The 17374-nt window shown below is 36.2% G+C and overlaps 2 protein-coding genes across 4 annotated transcripts in view; both read right to left on the minus strand.

Moving 5' to 3' along the window:
- Positions 1 to 2166: 2166 nt before the first annotated feature.
- The window catches only part of LOC138325337 (uncharacterized), a 36756-nt gene continuing 21548 nt past the window's right edge, over positions 2167 to 17374 (minus strand). For 2 of the 3 annotated variants that reach the window (XM_069270926.1, XM_069270925.1), the window contains 8 exons: positions 11453 to 11978; positions 10252 to 10479; positions 8739 to 9684; positions 7830 to 7998; positions 6892 to 7089; positions 6507 to 6572; positions 4481 to 4591; positions 2167 to 4186 (listed from right to left, as the gene is read on the minus strand). In XM_069270926.1, coding sequence (XP_069127027.1) covers positions 3429 to 4186; positions 4481 to 4591; positions 6507 to 6572; positions 6892 to 7089; positions 7830 to 7998; positions 8739 to 9684; positions 10252 to 10479; positions 11453 to 11978 — 3002 coding nt within the window. In that variant the 3' untranslated portion in view covers positions 2167 to 3428. Of the gene's footprint in view, positions 4187 to 4480; positions 4592 to 6506; positions 6573 to 6891; positions 7090 to 7829; positions 7999 to 8738; positions 9685 to 10251; positions 10480 to 11452; positions 11979 to 14972; positions 15039 to 17374 lie in introns of all 3 variants that reach the window. The other variant, XM_069270924.1, reaches the window with a different exon arrangement.
- Positions 11210 to 17374, minus strand: part of LOC138325338 (small ribosomal subunit protein uS10) — a 104727-nt gene continuing 98562 nt past the window's right edge. Inside the window, exon 5 of the mRNA XM_069270928.1 lies at positions 11210 to 11221. The gene's annotated coding sequence lies outside the window, so the exon portion shown is untranslated. The remainder of the gene's footprint in view (positions 11222 to 17374) is intronic.

A 17374-nucleotide genomic window follows, 5' to 3' on the forward strand; every position in this document is an offset into this window, starting at 1 on the left:
AAGTTTTCGAACAAAGCACAACGAAAGGAAGAAACATGATGACTATAAGCAACAGATCCAATGGGCTTTAACGATAATCTGACTTTTAATACAATACAATATATAGCAGAACTGAAGTACACAGCAAGTCATTAAAAGAATGTAGCATATTTGATTTAAATACCGTAAACGTAAAAGAACAAGTTTGTTAGACCTTCAATAAGGCATCATCCCAATATGCTACATTTTAACCTATTTGATCCCTGTGACCTTTAAAGCATTCATTTGATAGCTCTTCATACCAGCATGCTACAGACACAATATCAGGTCTCAAGGAATTTTAATTATTGACAAGAAGTCATTGAAAGGATTTTAGCATATTTGACCCCTGTGACCTTGAATGAAGGGTAATATTATTAATTGGCAAAAACGTATTTCATGTATTAAAAGCCCATCAGTCCAGCATGCTACATTGCACATGCCCAATATGAGTATCCTGGACCTGTACCCTTTACGCACGGCGGACGACACAGACAAAGCACAATGACCGTTCTGGCCTTCTGATCTTATAATAGACAAAACTACACATATAACAAGAACATTTTATTAATCCAAACATTGCTTTTTACAAACTTCCTTACTGAGGGCATCAAACAAACAAAATCACCAAAAAGGTTGGTGTAGCACTAACAAATAGGCACCAGTTTTGTGATCTAGTACAGGGTACAATACATGTCTTTTCTGTTGATAGGTGATCACTATCAGGTCTAGTACAGGGTACAATTCATGTCTTTTCTGTTGATAGGTGATCACTATCAGGTCTAGTACAGGGTACAATACATGTCTTTTCTGTTGATAGGTGATCACTATCAGGTCTAGTACAGGGTACAATACATGTCTATTCTGCTGATAGCGTAATCACTATCAGGTCTAGTACAGGGTACAATACATGTCTATTCTGTTGATAGCGTAATCACTATCAGGTCTAGTACAGGGTACAATACATGTCTATTCTGCTGATAGCGTAATCACTATCAGATCTAGTACAGGGTACAATACATGTCTATTCTGTGTAGCGATCACTATCAGGTCTGTACATGATATGCGTTATCACTATCAGGTCTAGTACAGGGTACAATACATGTCTACATGTTTATTCTGCTGAGAGCGTAATCACTATCAGGTCTAGTACAGGGTACAATACATCAGATCTAGTACAGGGTACAATACATGTCTATTCTGCTGAGAGCGTAATCACTATCACGTCTAGTACAGGGTATTGTACATAGCTATTTTGCTTGTATTACAAAAAACTTAATGAACCGCACTGATGTGCAACATGTCAACACAAACTGAGAATTTAAGATTTATTACTTTCACTGCTTCATGTATAGTTCTAGCTGTGTATATTTAATACTGTCAAATTTGTCTTTCACTTTATCAGCTGACTGTTCAACCATTTGACAAAACAATGCTAACTGGAGGTTTTTTTTTTACCATCTTGTCATTCTGTGAAAATCTGTTTTAATCTGTGGGACTAACATTTTCTCAGAAAAAGATGGCATAACAATGATATAAAATGGTCATGTGTTTTACAGTAATTGAACACTACATGAAGTTGTCAGGTAGACGGGCATTACCATTGTGGTCGTCAGTGACAATAGCAGTAAGCAGAATTTACCATCACAGTTTGAATTACCTCCCTTTATCTGGGATATATGTGTAATTAGGGGTACAAATTAAATCATATGAGCAATAGTATATGTAGTAAGAAGTTTTATGTAAGAATTGATTATTTGAAGCTTTAAAACAAGCTATTGTTTTGAAGCATAAAGGCAAAACAGTGATCGATCACTTCAAAATATAGTTTTATGGGTTTTAGATGAAAATGTAAAGAAATGTGAAAGTATCAATGAAAGCTTTGTATTATTCTGAATCCTATACCTGCTAAATGTTTATATTATGGTGAATTAAACAAGACTTCAAACCACTACATCATAGATACAGAACTTTCTCAGTTCTACATTTTGATACCTAAATATGAATACACACCAATTATATAGATAATATAATGGCAGGGAAAATAGAAAAGTCAAAATTTGTCTAAGAAGCACTGTCAATATAAACATGGTGGGAAAAACAGCAATGGTGGATTTTAATGTAAATATGACCCATGATAAGGTTTAAAATCAGCATATGTATATATGATATTACAATAAACACATTTTTCTATTTGTGTCAACAAAATGACTAAACAATATTTCAGTACTATATTTACATACATAATGATGAATGTAATCAGGTCTGTGATCCACAGGGCGACCTTTCTAGATATAAAACCAGTTAGAGTTGCATATCATGATTATTAACATTTTGATTTGCCTATATTGTCAATCTAGAAGTCACATATTGGGGCAAATGTTTTATAAGAATTGTTTCAATACGAAATGGTTTCATTATTCATAGACTACATAATTCTTCTTTTATAGCAATATTACACAAAATAAAATGGTTACATGATACAAAACAAAAATTATGCAAAAATATATACTCTTGCTTTGCCAGTAATTTTCTAGAATAGCAATAAATGTCAGATTAAGACTGGATACAGTGTTGTATATCTGACTAAATGAAAATCAAAATTGTGACATAACTTTGTTATGAAATGTACTAATGAAAACAGAAGAGGAAAACTGACAATTTGTATTTCTTGTTGTAGTCATTAAATGTGAAGGTTTAAAACTTATATAACTTATAAAGCATAATCATATCTGTATCAACTTTCACACCTACATTTTTGTGACGTTTCTGATACCACCTTAAGTCTGACAATGTTCAGGATCATGCCTTCATTATTGTACACCTATCTAACTTTCCAATCACTCTGCCGCTACATTCAAACCCAAATTTATAGCTAGGTGTTTCACAAATGCACATTTTATAATGTTCTTCAAGTAAGAAACATTTCTTTCTGATTTAGAAATTACAATAACATAATTCAGAAAATTATTTTATAGAAATAACTTCCAAATAAATCAATAACATACAAATTGATTGATTTTTTGTATCATAGCCTTAACAAAAAAAAAAAAAAAAGTTTAATCCTTAACCTAAGTGTGCCTATAGTATATAAACATGTTCTGTACAGACATATGTAGTACATACCCAGTATTGTGTCAAACACATACATGTTAAAAATAAACAGGAAAACATGAGAACCTATCATACACACAACCATATCTTCAAAATAAATGTTAAAAATACTTAATCCATTCTTCTATCTGCTGATGGAGCTATCAACACGTACTCTACTCTTCATACACAACCTTGCATTTGCTACAAGACTAGGAACCAAACTGCATGAAAAACTTATTCTTAACAATTTATTTTTTCATTATCTCTAGATTAGGTTTGATGCTGGTATTTAATTCCCACTACAATCTCCACTGTTAAACACCACTATCACTCTCATCATCCATTCTCTTTCCTGTATCTAGAATGTCAATTGTTTCTGTATTTTCTTCCTTATAGTTTTCATCCTTTGTGCTCTTTTCCTCTACTTGAGTCTGTTCTTTAATATCAACAGATGCAGAATCCTCCTCCTGTACTGAATGTTTTGCCTCATCTTTAGAACCCTTGACCTCATCTTTGGATTCCACTTTGGAATCTTCCTTCGTGAAACTCTCATCCATGGAATCCTCCTTGTCAGAATCTTTTTGTGACTGATCTGTGGACGGATCCTCACCTGTCACCGTCTCTGTGGTGCTGTCATTAGCTTCCTCTTCATTTCCTTCTACTTTCTCTTTATCATCCACCAGAGAGAGGTTTTGAAGATCACCAGCAGTTTCTTTGATGGCCTCCTCTTCCACTTCATCCTCACATCCCTTCTCGGTTTTCAACTCTTCTGATGTATATACATTTTCTTCTGCCTCATTTTCATCACCAATATTTTCAGTTTCCTCTTCTTTTTTCTCCTCTGATGTGGTAGTACTTTCTGTAACTGCATCCTCATCCAATTCGTTTTCATCTTCTTTTACACTTCCTTCATCATTAACTTTGCCGTCTTCCTTCTCGGAGACCTTTCCATCAGGACTATCATCTAACTCAGTAGTCTCCTGTTCACTGACCTTTGACTGTACAGCTCTCCTTTCATCGTCTTTCTCCTCTGCGTCATAGAATTCATCATATGTTTCTTCCTTATTCTTGTCTGTTCAATGAGAAAATTATTTCACTAGATAACAAATGATATCTTTCAAAATTTTGCAAGGATTCTGTCTGAATGAAAACACATGTTACAGTTATATATTACTGTATTTCACCGCAAATAAAGCCCATCTCGTTAACAATTAAAACTAAAGGCTCAAGGCTTACTTCAGGGCAAACCAGAATGATTTTTTCTACAAAGATGAAAGATTCTATCACTTTGTAAAAAATCATTTCTCATTTTTTCCATTTTTAAAACCTTTTTTCATATAAATACAATCAGATCAATTTGACATACCTCCTGTGATTAATTTATCAAGCTGTTTGCCAGACAGGAAGGAAAAGCTATCCGAGGCTCCTGTTGTTTCCAGTACAGACTCCTCCATGGTTACCTTGGAGCTTTCAATATCTGGTCAACATAACATCAATATCTTGTCAATATGACATCAATATATGGTCAACATAACATCACAAATTTGAATGTGGAAGGTATAACTTGTAGCTCAAAATTTACATGTCTTATGAAGCCTCTAGTGAGGTCCTAACGGCAGGAAAAATCAGACAACCTAGTCATCAAGTAAATCCTATCTATAAAGATTGATCAAGGGAGACAACCAAAACCAGTCTTTATATACTGGTAGTGTTTATACATAGTGCAGTAAAACATTGGTAAACATTTCTTGTTTTCTGTTTTGTCTCTTAAGAGGCCTAAGTAAGGTTGGAAAATTGGTCATTGGTGCTCTCTATGAATCACTTTTTTTCAAAACAAGAAATCCCATGGAGATCTTTGTGCCCACCAATTAGTCAATGGAAAGAAGGATCTTTCACCTCTTCTAAAACAAGAGGCCCAGAGGGCCTGTATCGCTCACCTGGTTTGTAATGCCAAGTAATGTTCTCAATACAAGTTCATTGTTTCTTTTCTGAAGGAATTTGAATATTTACCTCTAATTCCCCTATTGGGCCCCACTCTTTCTGCTCCAGGGGGGTCAAAGCCAAAATTTATACGAATTCTGTTAACCCCAAGGATGTTTCTGGCCAAATTTGGTTACAATCCATGCAGAACTCTAGGACAAGTAGCGATTTTTTAGGATTTACCTCTATTTCCCCTATTGGGCCCCGCCCCTCCTGCCCCCAGGGGGGTCAGAGCCAAAATCTATACAAGTTTTGTTTCCCTTCCCCAAAGGATGTTTGTGGCCAAATTTGGTTACAATCAATGCAGAACTGTAGGACAGGTAGCAATTTATAGGATTTACCTCTATTTCCCCTATTGGGCCCGCCCCTCCTACCCCCGGGGGGTCAGAGCCAAAATTTATACAAGTTCTGTTCCCCTTCCCCCAAGGATGTTTCTGGCCAAATTTGGTTACAATCCATGCAGAACTCTAGGACAAGTAGCGATTTATAGGATTTACCTCTATTACCCCTATTGGGCCCCGCCCCTCCTGCCCCAGGGGAGTCAGGGTCACCATTTATGCAAAATCTGATCCCCTTCCCCTAAGGAAGTTTCTGGCCAAATTTGGTTGCAATCCATGCAGAACTCTAGGACAAGTAGCGATTTATAGGATTTACCTCTATTACCCCTATTGGGCCCCGCCCCTCCTGCCCCAGGGGGGTCAGGGTCACCATTTATGCAAAATCTGATCCCCTTCCCCTAAGGAAGTTTCTGGCCAAATTTGGTTGCAATCCATGCAGAACTCTAGGACAAGTAGCGATTTATAGGATCTACCTCTATTACCCCTATTGGGCCCTGCCCCTCCTGCCCCAGGGGGGTCAGGGTCAGGTCACCATTTATGCAAAATCTGATCCCCTTCCCCTAAGGAAGTTTCTGGCCAAATTTGGTTGCAATCCATGCAGAACTCTAGGACAAGTAGCGATTTAAAGGAAATGTTGACGGACGGACGGACGGACGGACGGACGACGGACGCCGCGCCATGGCAAAAGCTCACCGGCTCTTCTATTGAAAAATTGAATACACATGGGGAAACTAGCAACACACTTTCATTGTCAAATTCAATATGACCACTGTTAGCCATATTGTGTTAGGATTTGTTCAAAAATAGATATGCAGAACTAAGGACCAAGCAAACTCTACATGTTCTTTCTGAGAAAGTGTCAAAACCCAAGATAGCTGCTAATCAGCCATGTTGTTTCCTGATTATCTCTAAATGCCATTGGTAAAAGTATAATTCCAATGGCAAACTATTTCACATAAAAATGGTAGCAAGAACTGTTTATAGACAGTTAGAAGCACAGACAGATGACAGAAGATAAGGAGATTTGAATGCCCACCAACAGAATAGTGATGGACTAAATAACCTATGACCTACCTGTTGTTTCATCGTCACTCCCAATGGAATTTTCTTTCATCAATGAAAGCTCTGTGAAGGAGACTTCTGTAAAAACAACATTAATCTAGAAAGATGTCTAATTTCAGTGCAAAAAACTACTTATTTTTTATATAAACTTTATATATCAATATCAATCAACCTTTACATTTGTGTTAGTATCCAATTGTTGTGTATTGCAAGTGGGTGGCAATACCATTTATATTACAATAAATCACAATGACCTTGACTAAAGATCAAGGTCATCCATTTGAAAAAACTTGTTAGCCCTTCATCCCAGCATGTTACAGGCCCAATATCAGGTCTAGGCCTCTATAGTTATCCACAAGAAATCGTTTTTAAAGATAGCATAACAAAGCCAATATACCTGTTTCATCCATTAAAGCCTCGGACTCCAACGGGGACCCAGGCAGAAAATCGGCAAAGCCAAGCTCAACCATTTGCATATTAATCATTTCCGATGCTTTTGCTCCAGATGAGCTAACAGTGACGTTGTATGGTAGGCCATCACGTTGTGTAAGTGGGTCAACATACAGGGATACCTGGTTACACTCGATCGACAGTGCTACAAAACAATAGCATAAACATTGTACAGAATGTGTATATAGAAGCTCATTACTTGTCAATTACCTTTCAGATGTGGTCAATACACATATTTACTGAACTTACATCAATTTATCCAAGATACAAGAGATAATTAGCATCTTTTATTAATCATAATTCATTTTGATCTCTCTCATGTCTGTGTAAAATTTAAAGATATGCATCGTCATTGTAAGTATTGTGATTCTTAAGTTATTGTTAACTTGTGGTAGTGAATGTCATATGAAATCTCCTCTTGATCAGTCAGTATGAAAATTATGGCACATATAACTTTAAATTTGAATGGTACATAAATTTGAATGGTACATAAAACATCAGTTATCTAAATCTAAACACAAAATAAGTGAAACGAAGACAGACATATTTTTCAATGCAATATGCACAGACAAGTTTTTATTGAACTAGAAGACAGTGTGTGTAGTTTAGTGTTTCTTGTTCATTAATATTTTACAGCAGTTGAATAATAGAGCTAATCATTAGCTAGTAAATCATTACGTTATTAAAGTGATTTAGTCAGACTTGAGCACTTGTGTAAAACCATGTTCTGTAAATCAACTCATGGCTCCTTTGAGTTTGCATCTCGATAAGATTTGATTTGATTTTGTGATTTGAATTCATATGGTTCTATTGTCCCTGGAGACATTCTCAAAACAATTTTTGTGATTAACAATCGCCCATCTACATCTGAGTTATATAGAATACCTTGAAATCCTTTGATGCTGTCTTCAGACCATTCTTTCCCCTCTCTAGGCTGAATGTCAGCCAAACAACACACAACTGCCTGGGCTGGTAGCTCCAACATATTAGACGGGATAGGCTTAATAAAGGCACTGTCTACACTATGGCACTCTCCCAAATCAACGAAATACACCTGCAATACAGCCAATATATATATATATACTTATACATCTCTAACATCATCGAAAATAAAAATGCTGTCCACCTCTCTAACAAAGCTGATTTAGGAAAATCTCATTTGACAAAAGTTGTGTCTTAGTTCAAATTATCTACTTTCAAAGTTTAAAGGTAATTGGAGATAAAGGGATTTAACCTTTCATTTATGGTCATTTCACTGACTAATAGAATCTTACATGGGTCTGTCAAGTGGACCCAGATATCTAAGTGAAAAGATTTCTTCTGGTCAACATGAGTCTTGCCGATTAACATATTTCATGAGGGTCCATATATACTTGTCCACCTGATAGACTCATGTTTAATTGGTTATCTTCCATACTCACAAGAAGATTGGGCCTGTATCACTCACCTGTATTGTTGTGCCAAGAAATGTTCTTAATATAGGTTCAGTGTTTATTTTCTAAAAGATTACTTCATTTTCTGTTGAGCTCCAATTTATACATTTATAGACATTTATATCTAGATTTATACAAACTCTGTTCCCTTTTCCCCCAATTGCAAGGATGTTTCAGGCCTTTGGATACAATACATAATAACTGTCATGTAAACCCCTATGACCAGTAGAAATATAAAGGAAAAATTGATGGATGGATGGACGACAGACACTGCACCATGACATAAGCTCACCAGTCCTTTGGGCTAGGTTAGCTAATTAGTTCATCAGATGCATCATTGAAACTGTTAATTGTTTCTCACCTCCAAACTTTGATCATTTGTTTCTTTAATAACAGCACGGCCATAGCATCCATCCTTCGTTCTGGCCAAGCAGCCAGTGCCTTTAACAAGTTCATCTGAAGACAGAACCTCGTCGGAATGATCCATCACATACTTATCTATAGTACTGACAAGCTTTGCTCTGTCCTCTGAACTCTCCTCAAGGAGTACGTAAAAACAGCCTGGAGATGTTATATTCACAATAACAGCAGTATAACTCTCATCTTGGATCACAGTCATTGGTTTAAATGGCCCCACATCTACATTATCTATAGACTCAGATTTCATACTGTGGAAATCTTCCTCATCTTTGGAATCCTCTGACACTACTTGCTGTTCCTCCCCAGTATTACTGGCGGAATACCGAGCATAACCACCTTGTACCAGAGTGTCGGCCAGATAAATGTCACCATCACTTACTTCAGCTTCATAGCAACAGTTTGGTAAAGATTTAACAAGTTTCACTTTCAAGTCTTTCTCAAATGTGAGTTCTTCAAGCCTACTACAAGAAATTTTTTCCCAATCTTCTGACTCTGATTCTGGGACGATGCCTTTCAAAGAACAGCAGAAGGCTTGTTGAGGAAACAACATGTCCTCGGACTGAATCTCACGAAGGTCAGATAGAGCAACAGTTTTTGAGTTACCATAGTCAACAAATATGACTTCTACATTAGTGTCAGTTTTGTCCATTACAGTAACTCTGTACCAGAGTCCATCCTCACTATACAGACCTACACAAGCCATGCCAGGTTTAACTTCCTCTAAGGTAAGTGGCTTCTCCTTGCTGTATTTTTCCTGAATTCTATCCATAAATGTTTGTAAATCGTCCTGTGTTTCCAGCAACTGCAGCCAGAACTGTCCAGGTGAGATAGCATGGCTTAAGCAGCAGTTATACTCCACAGATAATGTGAGCCCCAGTGAGGGGTACCTTCAAAGGGAATTATAGGTAATTATAGGTAATGTCATAATTCTGCATTCTCATCAAATTCAGCTAGTTATCTAATCTTGTTTGCAGTAGAAAATTACTTGATTACATCATTTATTCAATATTGTGAAATTCATGTGATCAATTTGAGAACTATATACAGACCTCCACATGAAACGATGAGGCAACATGGCAGGGTCAAAAAGACAATGTTATTCTTATAGATGAAAAAAGTATGTTTCAAAGAGTAGACTGCTTCACAAAACAAATATAATCACTTATATGTCAAACACTGAACCAAACACAACCAATTATAATATAAAACTAATCTTTTAAAGAAATTAGTGAAAAAATTCAGATATCAAAACAATTTAAAGACCGAAATCAATTGCAGAATCCATATACACTTTTTCATAAATTATATGATTATTACATTACAAGCAAATATTTATTTTAAATAAACATTACAATATAATTTGCCCATCAAATTTGACTGGCATATATGAACAGGTCACAAATATATAACCACAAACACATATTTTCTTGGGTTTTAAACTTGTATAATCCCACCTTTCCTCTTCCATGTCAACCGAGATATCAGCACTCAAATCCATGGCCTTCAGTGGGGTGGAATCAGAAAACACTCGCTTGGTTTTCTTACTGACATAAGTTGGTGTAGATGCCTCCACTCCGAAGCCTTCTTCAATGAATTTCTGACTGAGCAGAATGCCCATGTCAAACAGCTCAACAATATATGCATCATCAGGACTCGCACACAAGACATCAGCCAACAGGCTCCTACAATGGAATCAAGATTATCAAAACATGTAATTTACAGATATGTTCCATAAATATATGATTGAATTTTTATTCTCATCAGAGAATTTAATAAGTGTCTAATAAGAATGGATCAAGGGAGTAAACCTGTCAATGTCTCAATTTTCCTAAGTAAAGAGATTTTAGCACTAAGCAGTAGCAGAAACTTACCACTTTTTTTAACAGAAAATGGTGTGTTTTGGCCAGGAGACAGAACCCAAAGCCTTTCTCACAAGGGAAAACGCTCAACTCTAAGCCAAAAGTGAGGTGGTGTCAAAGAAGAATGATATTGAGCTGGCAGCACTCAGGGAGCCATGACAATATGTTTACCCAAGGCATGTCATATTTCCTGAGGGCGTAGCAATAAATTGTTTAATATACCGAAAAAATATAAAGCTTTTCTGTTAAAAGGCCTAAATAGAATTAAAGCTGTTTGCCCAAACACTATTGGGCTAATGTTACTGTTATTTTTAAACCAGTAGTTCAAACCTACTGTATCTTTCAGCCAAAATCAACTCCCTTTAGCAGGTTACATCATATAAACATTACAACACTTGTATTTGTGTTATATGTATCTTTTATCATATCAATATTACTAATATCTTCAGTCAAAGGCAGATAGAAGTGTCACCTGCCATTCATTTTGTTTGTTTATCAGAATACCTAGGAGAGTTCCGTTACATGAACGACAACTCTTGCTAAATGTAAGAGGGGCTCCGCATGGAGGAAACATGATTTTTTAACATGTTTTGAGGGCTACACAATGCTTTGTCCCCCTCACATGTGACATCTCTCCACCAATCAGTGACAGTGATTCATCAGTTAGGTTAATAATAGGAAGAAGAAAGCAAGTAAGGAAGAGAACAGATAATATCCTAAATTTAGTCACCTTTTCATAAATCATGAATTAAGACAGATGCCTACATTGAGGACTATTACTGGGATAAATACATACTTTTCACCCAAAAGTGTGTTGAAGAGTTCCAATGCCTCCTCACTCCAGGGACCATCAACAGATCTGACCCCGCCTAATGTACAATGCATTGTCTGTACTGGAAGGTCAACAAACCGGGTCAGAAGTTTCCTCATACCTGTGCCAGTACATTCATCAATGTTTCCATGATCCAGAAACTCCACCTTAAACTTGTCTGATCCTAACACCTCCAGCACCTTGGCCCTGTACCAGGACTCATCCTCTGAGTACTGGACTGCACACAGCTTCCCTTCTTTAGCAGATGACATTGTTAGATCCGAACCTTCATATTCAGAGTAGAATTTGAACATTTCATCAAGGAGAGTATTTAAAGCATCCTTGTTTCTATCCAGATGGACATAGAAGGAGCTTGGTGAGTTTATATGGCTTGATGTCACTTGGACCCTGTCTCCTTCAGCAAGGACGATATGAGTCAGCTTTCCAAGGTCGTCTGTAGTCTCCATGGATGAAGCATCACCACATTCATTAGTCGATGTTTCTGTGCCATCTTAAAAACAGATTGAGAATTTCAATCATAAGCTTTTAATAACAGTTTTGAATATACCAGTAAACACAGGCCTTTACAACAAGGACTTTATGGAGAAAACCTCAAAGGTTTGATGTAAATAACAAAATAAATTTAGAACCACTAAGTCGCAAAAATATGTTCATAGCTACTTCACTTGACTGTTGTATTCACACATCGTAACTCAATTTACACTTCTGTACACAGCACACAGCTTGCTTCCAAACCATTGCAGTTTATAATTATAAATCCTATAATTCAATTTTTTTTCCCCTCTTTGTGGTGTTGTTCAAATAAAGAAAAGATGACTTGATCACAATAACAAGAACATTTATGATAGATCATTTAAAATATGAATTTATAGAAAATGAATTTTGCAGTTAGGATACAGATATTACATTTTATCCAACATACATAAAATGTATTGTATTGGCTAACAATCACCAGACATCTATCAGACGATTTCCTAAATAACTATGAAAAGAAATAACCTGAAAGCAAGAGTATATATTGATCAGTAATAAGCAACACCTTAAAAAACATTGATATATATATTTATAACACGACATGCAATCAATTGCTAATTCTTTGAAATATTAGTGAGATGTAAACATACTTATTTTAGCGTATCATATTAGCATATCATATTTTAGCTTTAACAGCTACTATGTTTCCGAAGCAAAAATTAGATAATAATTAAAACGCCAGAACATCTCTATATTCATGACCACTTGGGGCCATGTTGGGCGAGTGGTTACAATGTCCTAACATATAACCAAGAGCCCTCCACCTCTTGTTCAAATCCCATGTGGGACATTTGTCAGGTACTGACCGCTGGTTGGTGATTTTTTTCCGTGTTCTCTGGCTTCCTCCACCAACAATCCTGGCACATCCTTAAATGACCTTGGCTGATAACAGGATGTTAAACTAATAAAAGAATTCCACGGAAATGGATGTGTCGCCTACACAGCATCACAACAAATAGTTATTTACAGTTGAAAATATTGTTAATAATTAGGTGAAGTTATCAAGTCCCGTAACTCTTGCAAATATTGATGGGTTTGACCAGTATCTAACTCATTTAAGATCTCATTGATATAAAGCAATATACCAAATTTTGTTGAAATCGGACAATAAATACTATCGAGCAGAAACCATTTTTGATGATTTTAAAGTCCGGTATGGCAATTAACACCAATGAAATGTATGATTCCCTATGTAAATCCATGTTAATCATGATGATTCAAATCACTGTTTGACTGCGTGGCATATTGATAGTAAACAAGGACATAGTCATTCAGATCCCCCGCCAATGGAGATATCAAAGCTGAAGTAAGTTTGATTGTAGAGACTTATGTGTATGAAAAAAAAACAGGAAAAAGGAAGTTGAGCTAAAGAAAGATGGAGTATAATTCAAGTAGAGTGGGGCTGCAATTGTTGAATCAGGTATACAGCCTTGACATTAATTTATATTAGACTATATACACAAAGATGGGTGGAGTTTTGCAAAGTAACATTTACCATTTACCATGATATTTTCAGCAATGTTTCCATGGTAACGGAAAAAGTGCAAAAAATGAAAATAGCAAAAGGTACTACTAGACCATAAAAAGAAAGTGTCTATGAAGTTTCGTGGAAATATCTCTGCTGGTTTTAGAGTTATGCTCCGGAAATGAACCTACTACAAAAATATGATATTTTCAGCAATGTTTCTATGGTTACAGAAAAAAGCACAAAAAGTGAAAACCTAAAAATAGCAAAAGGCACTACTAGACCATAAGAACAATGTGTCTATGAAGTTTCATGGAAATATCTCTGCTGGTTTTAGAGTTGTGCTCCGGAAACGATTCTTACACAAAAATCTGCCATTTTCAGCAATGTTTCCATGGTTACAGAAAAAAGTACAAAAAGTGAAAACTTTAAAATAGCAAAAGGCACAACTAGACCATAAGACAAATGTGTCTATGAAGTTTCGTGGAAATATCTCTTCTGGTTTTAGAGTTATGCTCCGGAAACGAACCTGGTACAAAAATCTGCTATTTTCAGCAATGTTTCTATGGTTACAGAAAAAAGTACAAAACGTGAAAACCTTAAAATAGCAAAAGGCACTACTAGACCATAAGACCAATGTGTGTATGAAGTTTCGTGGAAATATCTCTACTGGTTTTAGAGTTATGCTCCGGAAACCATTCGTACGGACGGACGGGACGGACGGACGGACGGACGGACGGACGGAACCCATTTGTATATCCCCCGCCAACTTCGTTGGGCGGGGGATAAAAATAGTAAACTACTGTGCTGTAATTAGGATAATGTCTGAAAATATCATAGCAAATTAGCAATCCTTTTTCCCCATCACAAGTACAGTATAAATGGTATCGTTGTAAAAATTAACATTTTAAAAACTAAAAGCCATTTTGGAAAGATTGTAGACCTTCAACTTTCTGAAGCTAAAAACTTAAAAAATGTTACTTTTGTGAATCTACAAAATCATCAACCTAGTTTTACATTCACATTTTAAAAATCAAAAGCCGTTTTGGATTATGTATGCACCTTTAAGTTGATTTAAACAGTTCTGCTTTATCTTATTTGTTTTGAGCAAATTATTTTAAGATTAGAAATCACTTCACGTTAGTAAAACTGATAACACTTGGTAAAGGGATGGATACCCAGGATACTTGACAAGTTCCCGGTTTCTGATGATGTAATACAGCTAGTTATTTTATCATTTATTAACTAATTAATTAATAAACTAGGTCTTTCCAGAAATTCTTAAATTCTATAGTTTAAAACAGAATTCACTGTATTTTATCATTGAGTAAGCTTTTAGTTTACATTTTGTAAAAGTAGACATTCACGACAACTTGAGGAAATTGTAGGTTTAGAAGAGGAGTGATTCAGGTATCCTGGACACATAAGAAGTGAGTGGGGAAAATGAACTCTTGTTACTATGACTGGCTGAACAGTTATTCTCACCAACTTCATCATCTCGTAACACATGACTGTCGTCACAAGGGGATAACACCTGAGTGAGGGAGGGGACTGGAGGAGCAAGGAGATGAAGTATTGTAACACAAGAGTCAGATGTAGATCTGTCATCCAACATTTACATGCATATGATTTCATATAAGGCATTGATTAGATATCATTAGGCTTATGATTATGTCGCATGACAGAAAGAGCAAGATCTCAAACATACAGTGTGCCTTTAAATCATATTATAAATTTACTTTCATCAGTCAAATATTGTCACAAAATGAGTGCTTCTAAGAGAAGTAAAAGGTAATTATACAAAGTCTCATAAAATCCACTATTGGATGATCGTTTATACTACATCATGAGGGTTCAGCAAGTATAATGTATGTGGTAAAGAAAATCCATGTTGTATACATATATACAGTTCTGTGATCAACATAATTCTCCTGAACACTAAGACATTTTGAAATTGAAACAGAAACAGGGTGATGTTTTCTTACCAGCATCCTGTAACCCCTGAAGAAATTCCGATATAACTGATTTTAGTTCATCCTCGCCACTGGTCTTGCCCAGTTTCACCTGGCTATCTGTGTTTTTTGAATACTCCACCAATTTTGTTGAGTAATTGGCTTGAACTTCAGGGTGATCTAGTGATTTTATCCCCACTTGTTCATCAGATGTTTCTTCCTTCATCAAGATTTCTACTGGTTCATTAACTCCCTTCATCATTACTTCAGCTGTTTCATGAGAATATTTTGTATTCAATATATTTTTCATAAACTTGACTGGTTGATCAGCTGATTTCCTCTCGTCCGATTCATTGACTGCTTGATCAGCTGATTTCCTCTCGTCCGATTCACTGACTGGTTGATCAGCTGATTTCCTCTCGTCTGATTCATAGACTGGTTGATCAGATGATTTCCTCTCGTCCGATTCATTGACTGGTTGATCAGCTGATTTCCTCTCGTCCAATTCATTGACTGGTTGATCAGCTGATTTCCTCTTGTCTAATTCATTCACTGGTTCACCAGGTGATAAACTCTCGTCCGATTCAATAACTGGTTCACCAGGTGATTTCCTCTCGACAGACAGTTCTCTTTCTACGATTGCTTCTACTGATGTTTTGGTGTTTTTTCTTGTTGGCCCAGGTTTATCAAAAAATGTTCTCTCCCTACATTCTCCTACTTCATCCGATATTCTAGCCACTTTCATCATCTCCACTAGCTCAGTTATTTCTGCTTCTATCATCATTTCAAATGCTTCATCAGGCAATTCATCCTTTGCCATCATCTCTGCATGGTCATCTGAACATTCAGCTTGTGTCGTTTTCTTAACAGGCTCAACCAATATCTCATCATCTGCCAGTGTCTTTGTTGGTTCACCACTTACAAGTATTTTCCTTTCCGCAGATTCATCAAATATTTCTTTTCTTTCCATTTCTAAAGTATCTTCTAGTGTTTCTTCCCTCAGTGCTGGCATATGAGATACAACCTGCTTTATTTCACTTGGTTCATACAAGGGTTCTGTTTCTTTCTCAGTCTCTGTACACTCACACTGTCCTGCCTTTATTAGTATTTCTGTAGGTTCATGAGATGTGTCTGTCTCTATAATCATTTTAACTTGTTCAGTATATATTTCTGCCCCATTTATGAATTTATCACATATTTCTACTTCTACTACTGTTTCCAAAGATTCATCAGATAGCTCTGACAATCTGTTTTCCTCTTGATCATTTTCATCTCCAAATATCTCTTCCTCTTGTATTATTTCCGATATTTCATCTCTAAATATCTCTTCCTCTTGTATCATTTCCGATGTTTCATCTGGTATTTCTACTGTTATCTCTGTTTTCAGTTGTTCAATGCCAGTACAAACTTCTTCCTCAAGCTCACAAGTCAAATCTGATCTTATTTCCACTGGTTTATCAAATTCATCCATCTTAGACGTTTCTGTTTCTCCATCAGATAGCTCTGACTTCTCAAAGAATAATTCTGCCTCCATTTCCATCATTTTAGCCACATCTTTTGAGAGGACAGTCTCTATCACTATCTTTGTTGATTCCTGAGAAATTTCTACTTCTCTTGCTGCACGTTCAGATTTCTCCACGATTTCCTCCAGATTATCAATTGTGTCTACTTTTATCACTGTTTCTGTTGACGAATCTGATTCTATTTTCATCTCTTTCGTAGTTTCTGCTGCTTCATCAGTCACCTCTGCCTCTTTCATTTCAACTGGTTCAATATCTGCTATCACTGTCTCATCACATGTCCCCTCCATTATCTGTGCTGGTTCATAAGATACTTCGGCTTCCTTCATCATTTCCACTGGTTCATTTAGAATTAAAGTCTCTATCAATGTCTCTGAAGCTTGATCAGGTAATACTGATTCAGTAATTGGCTTTT

This window comes from Argopecten irradians, chromosome 6 (genome assembly GCF_041381155.1).
Source record: "Argopecten irradians isolate NY chromosome 6, Ai_NY, whole genome shotgun sequence".
NCBI lineage: Eukaryota > Metazoa > Mollusca > Bivalvia > Pectinida > Pectinidae > Argopecten > Argopecten irradians.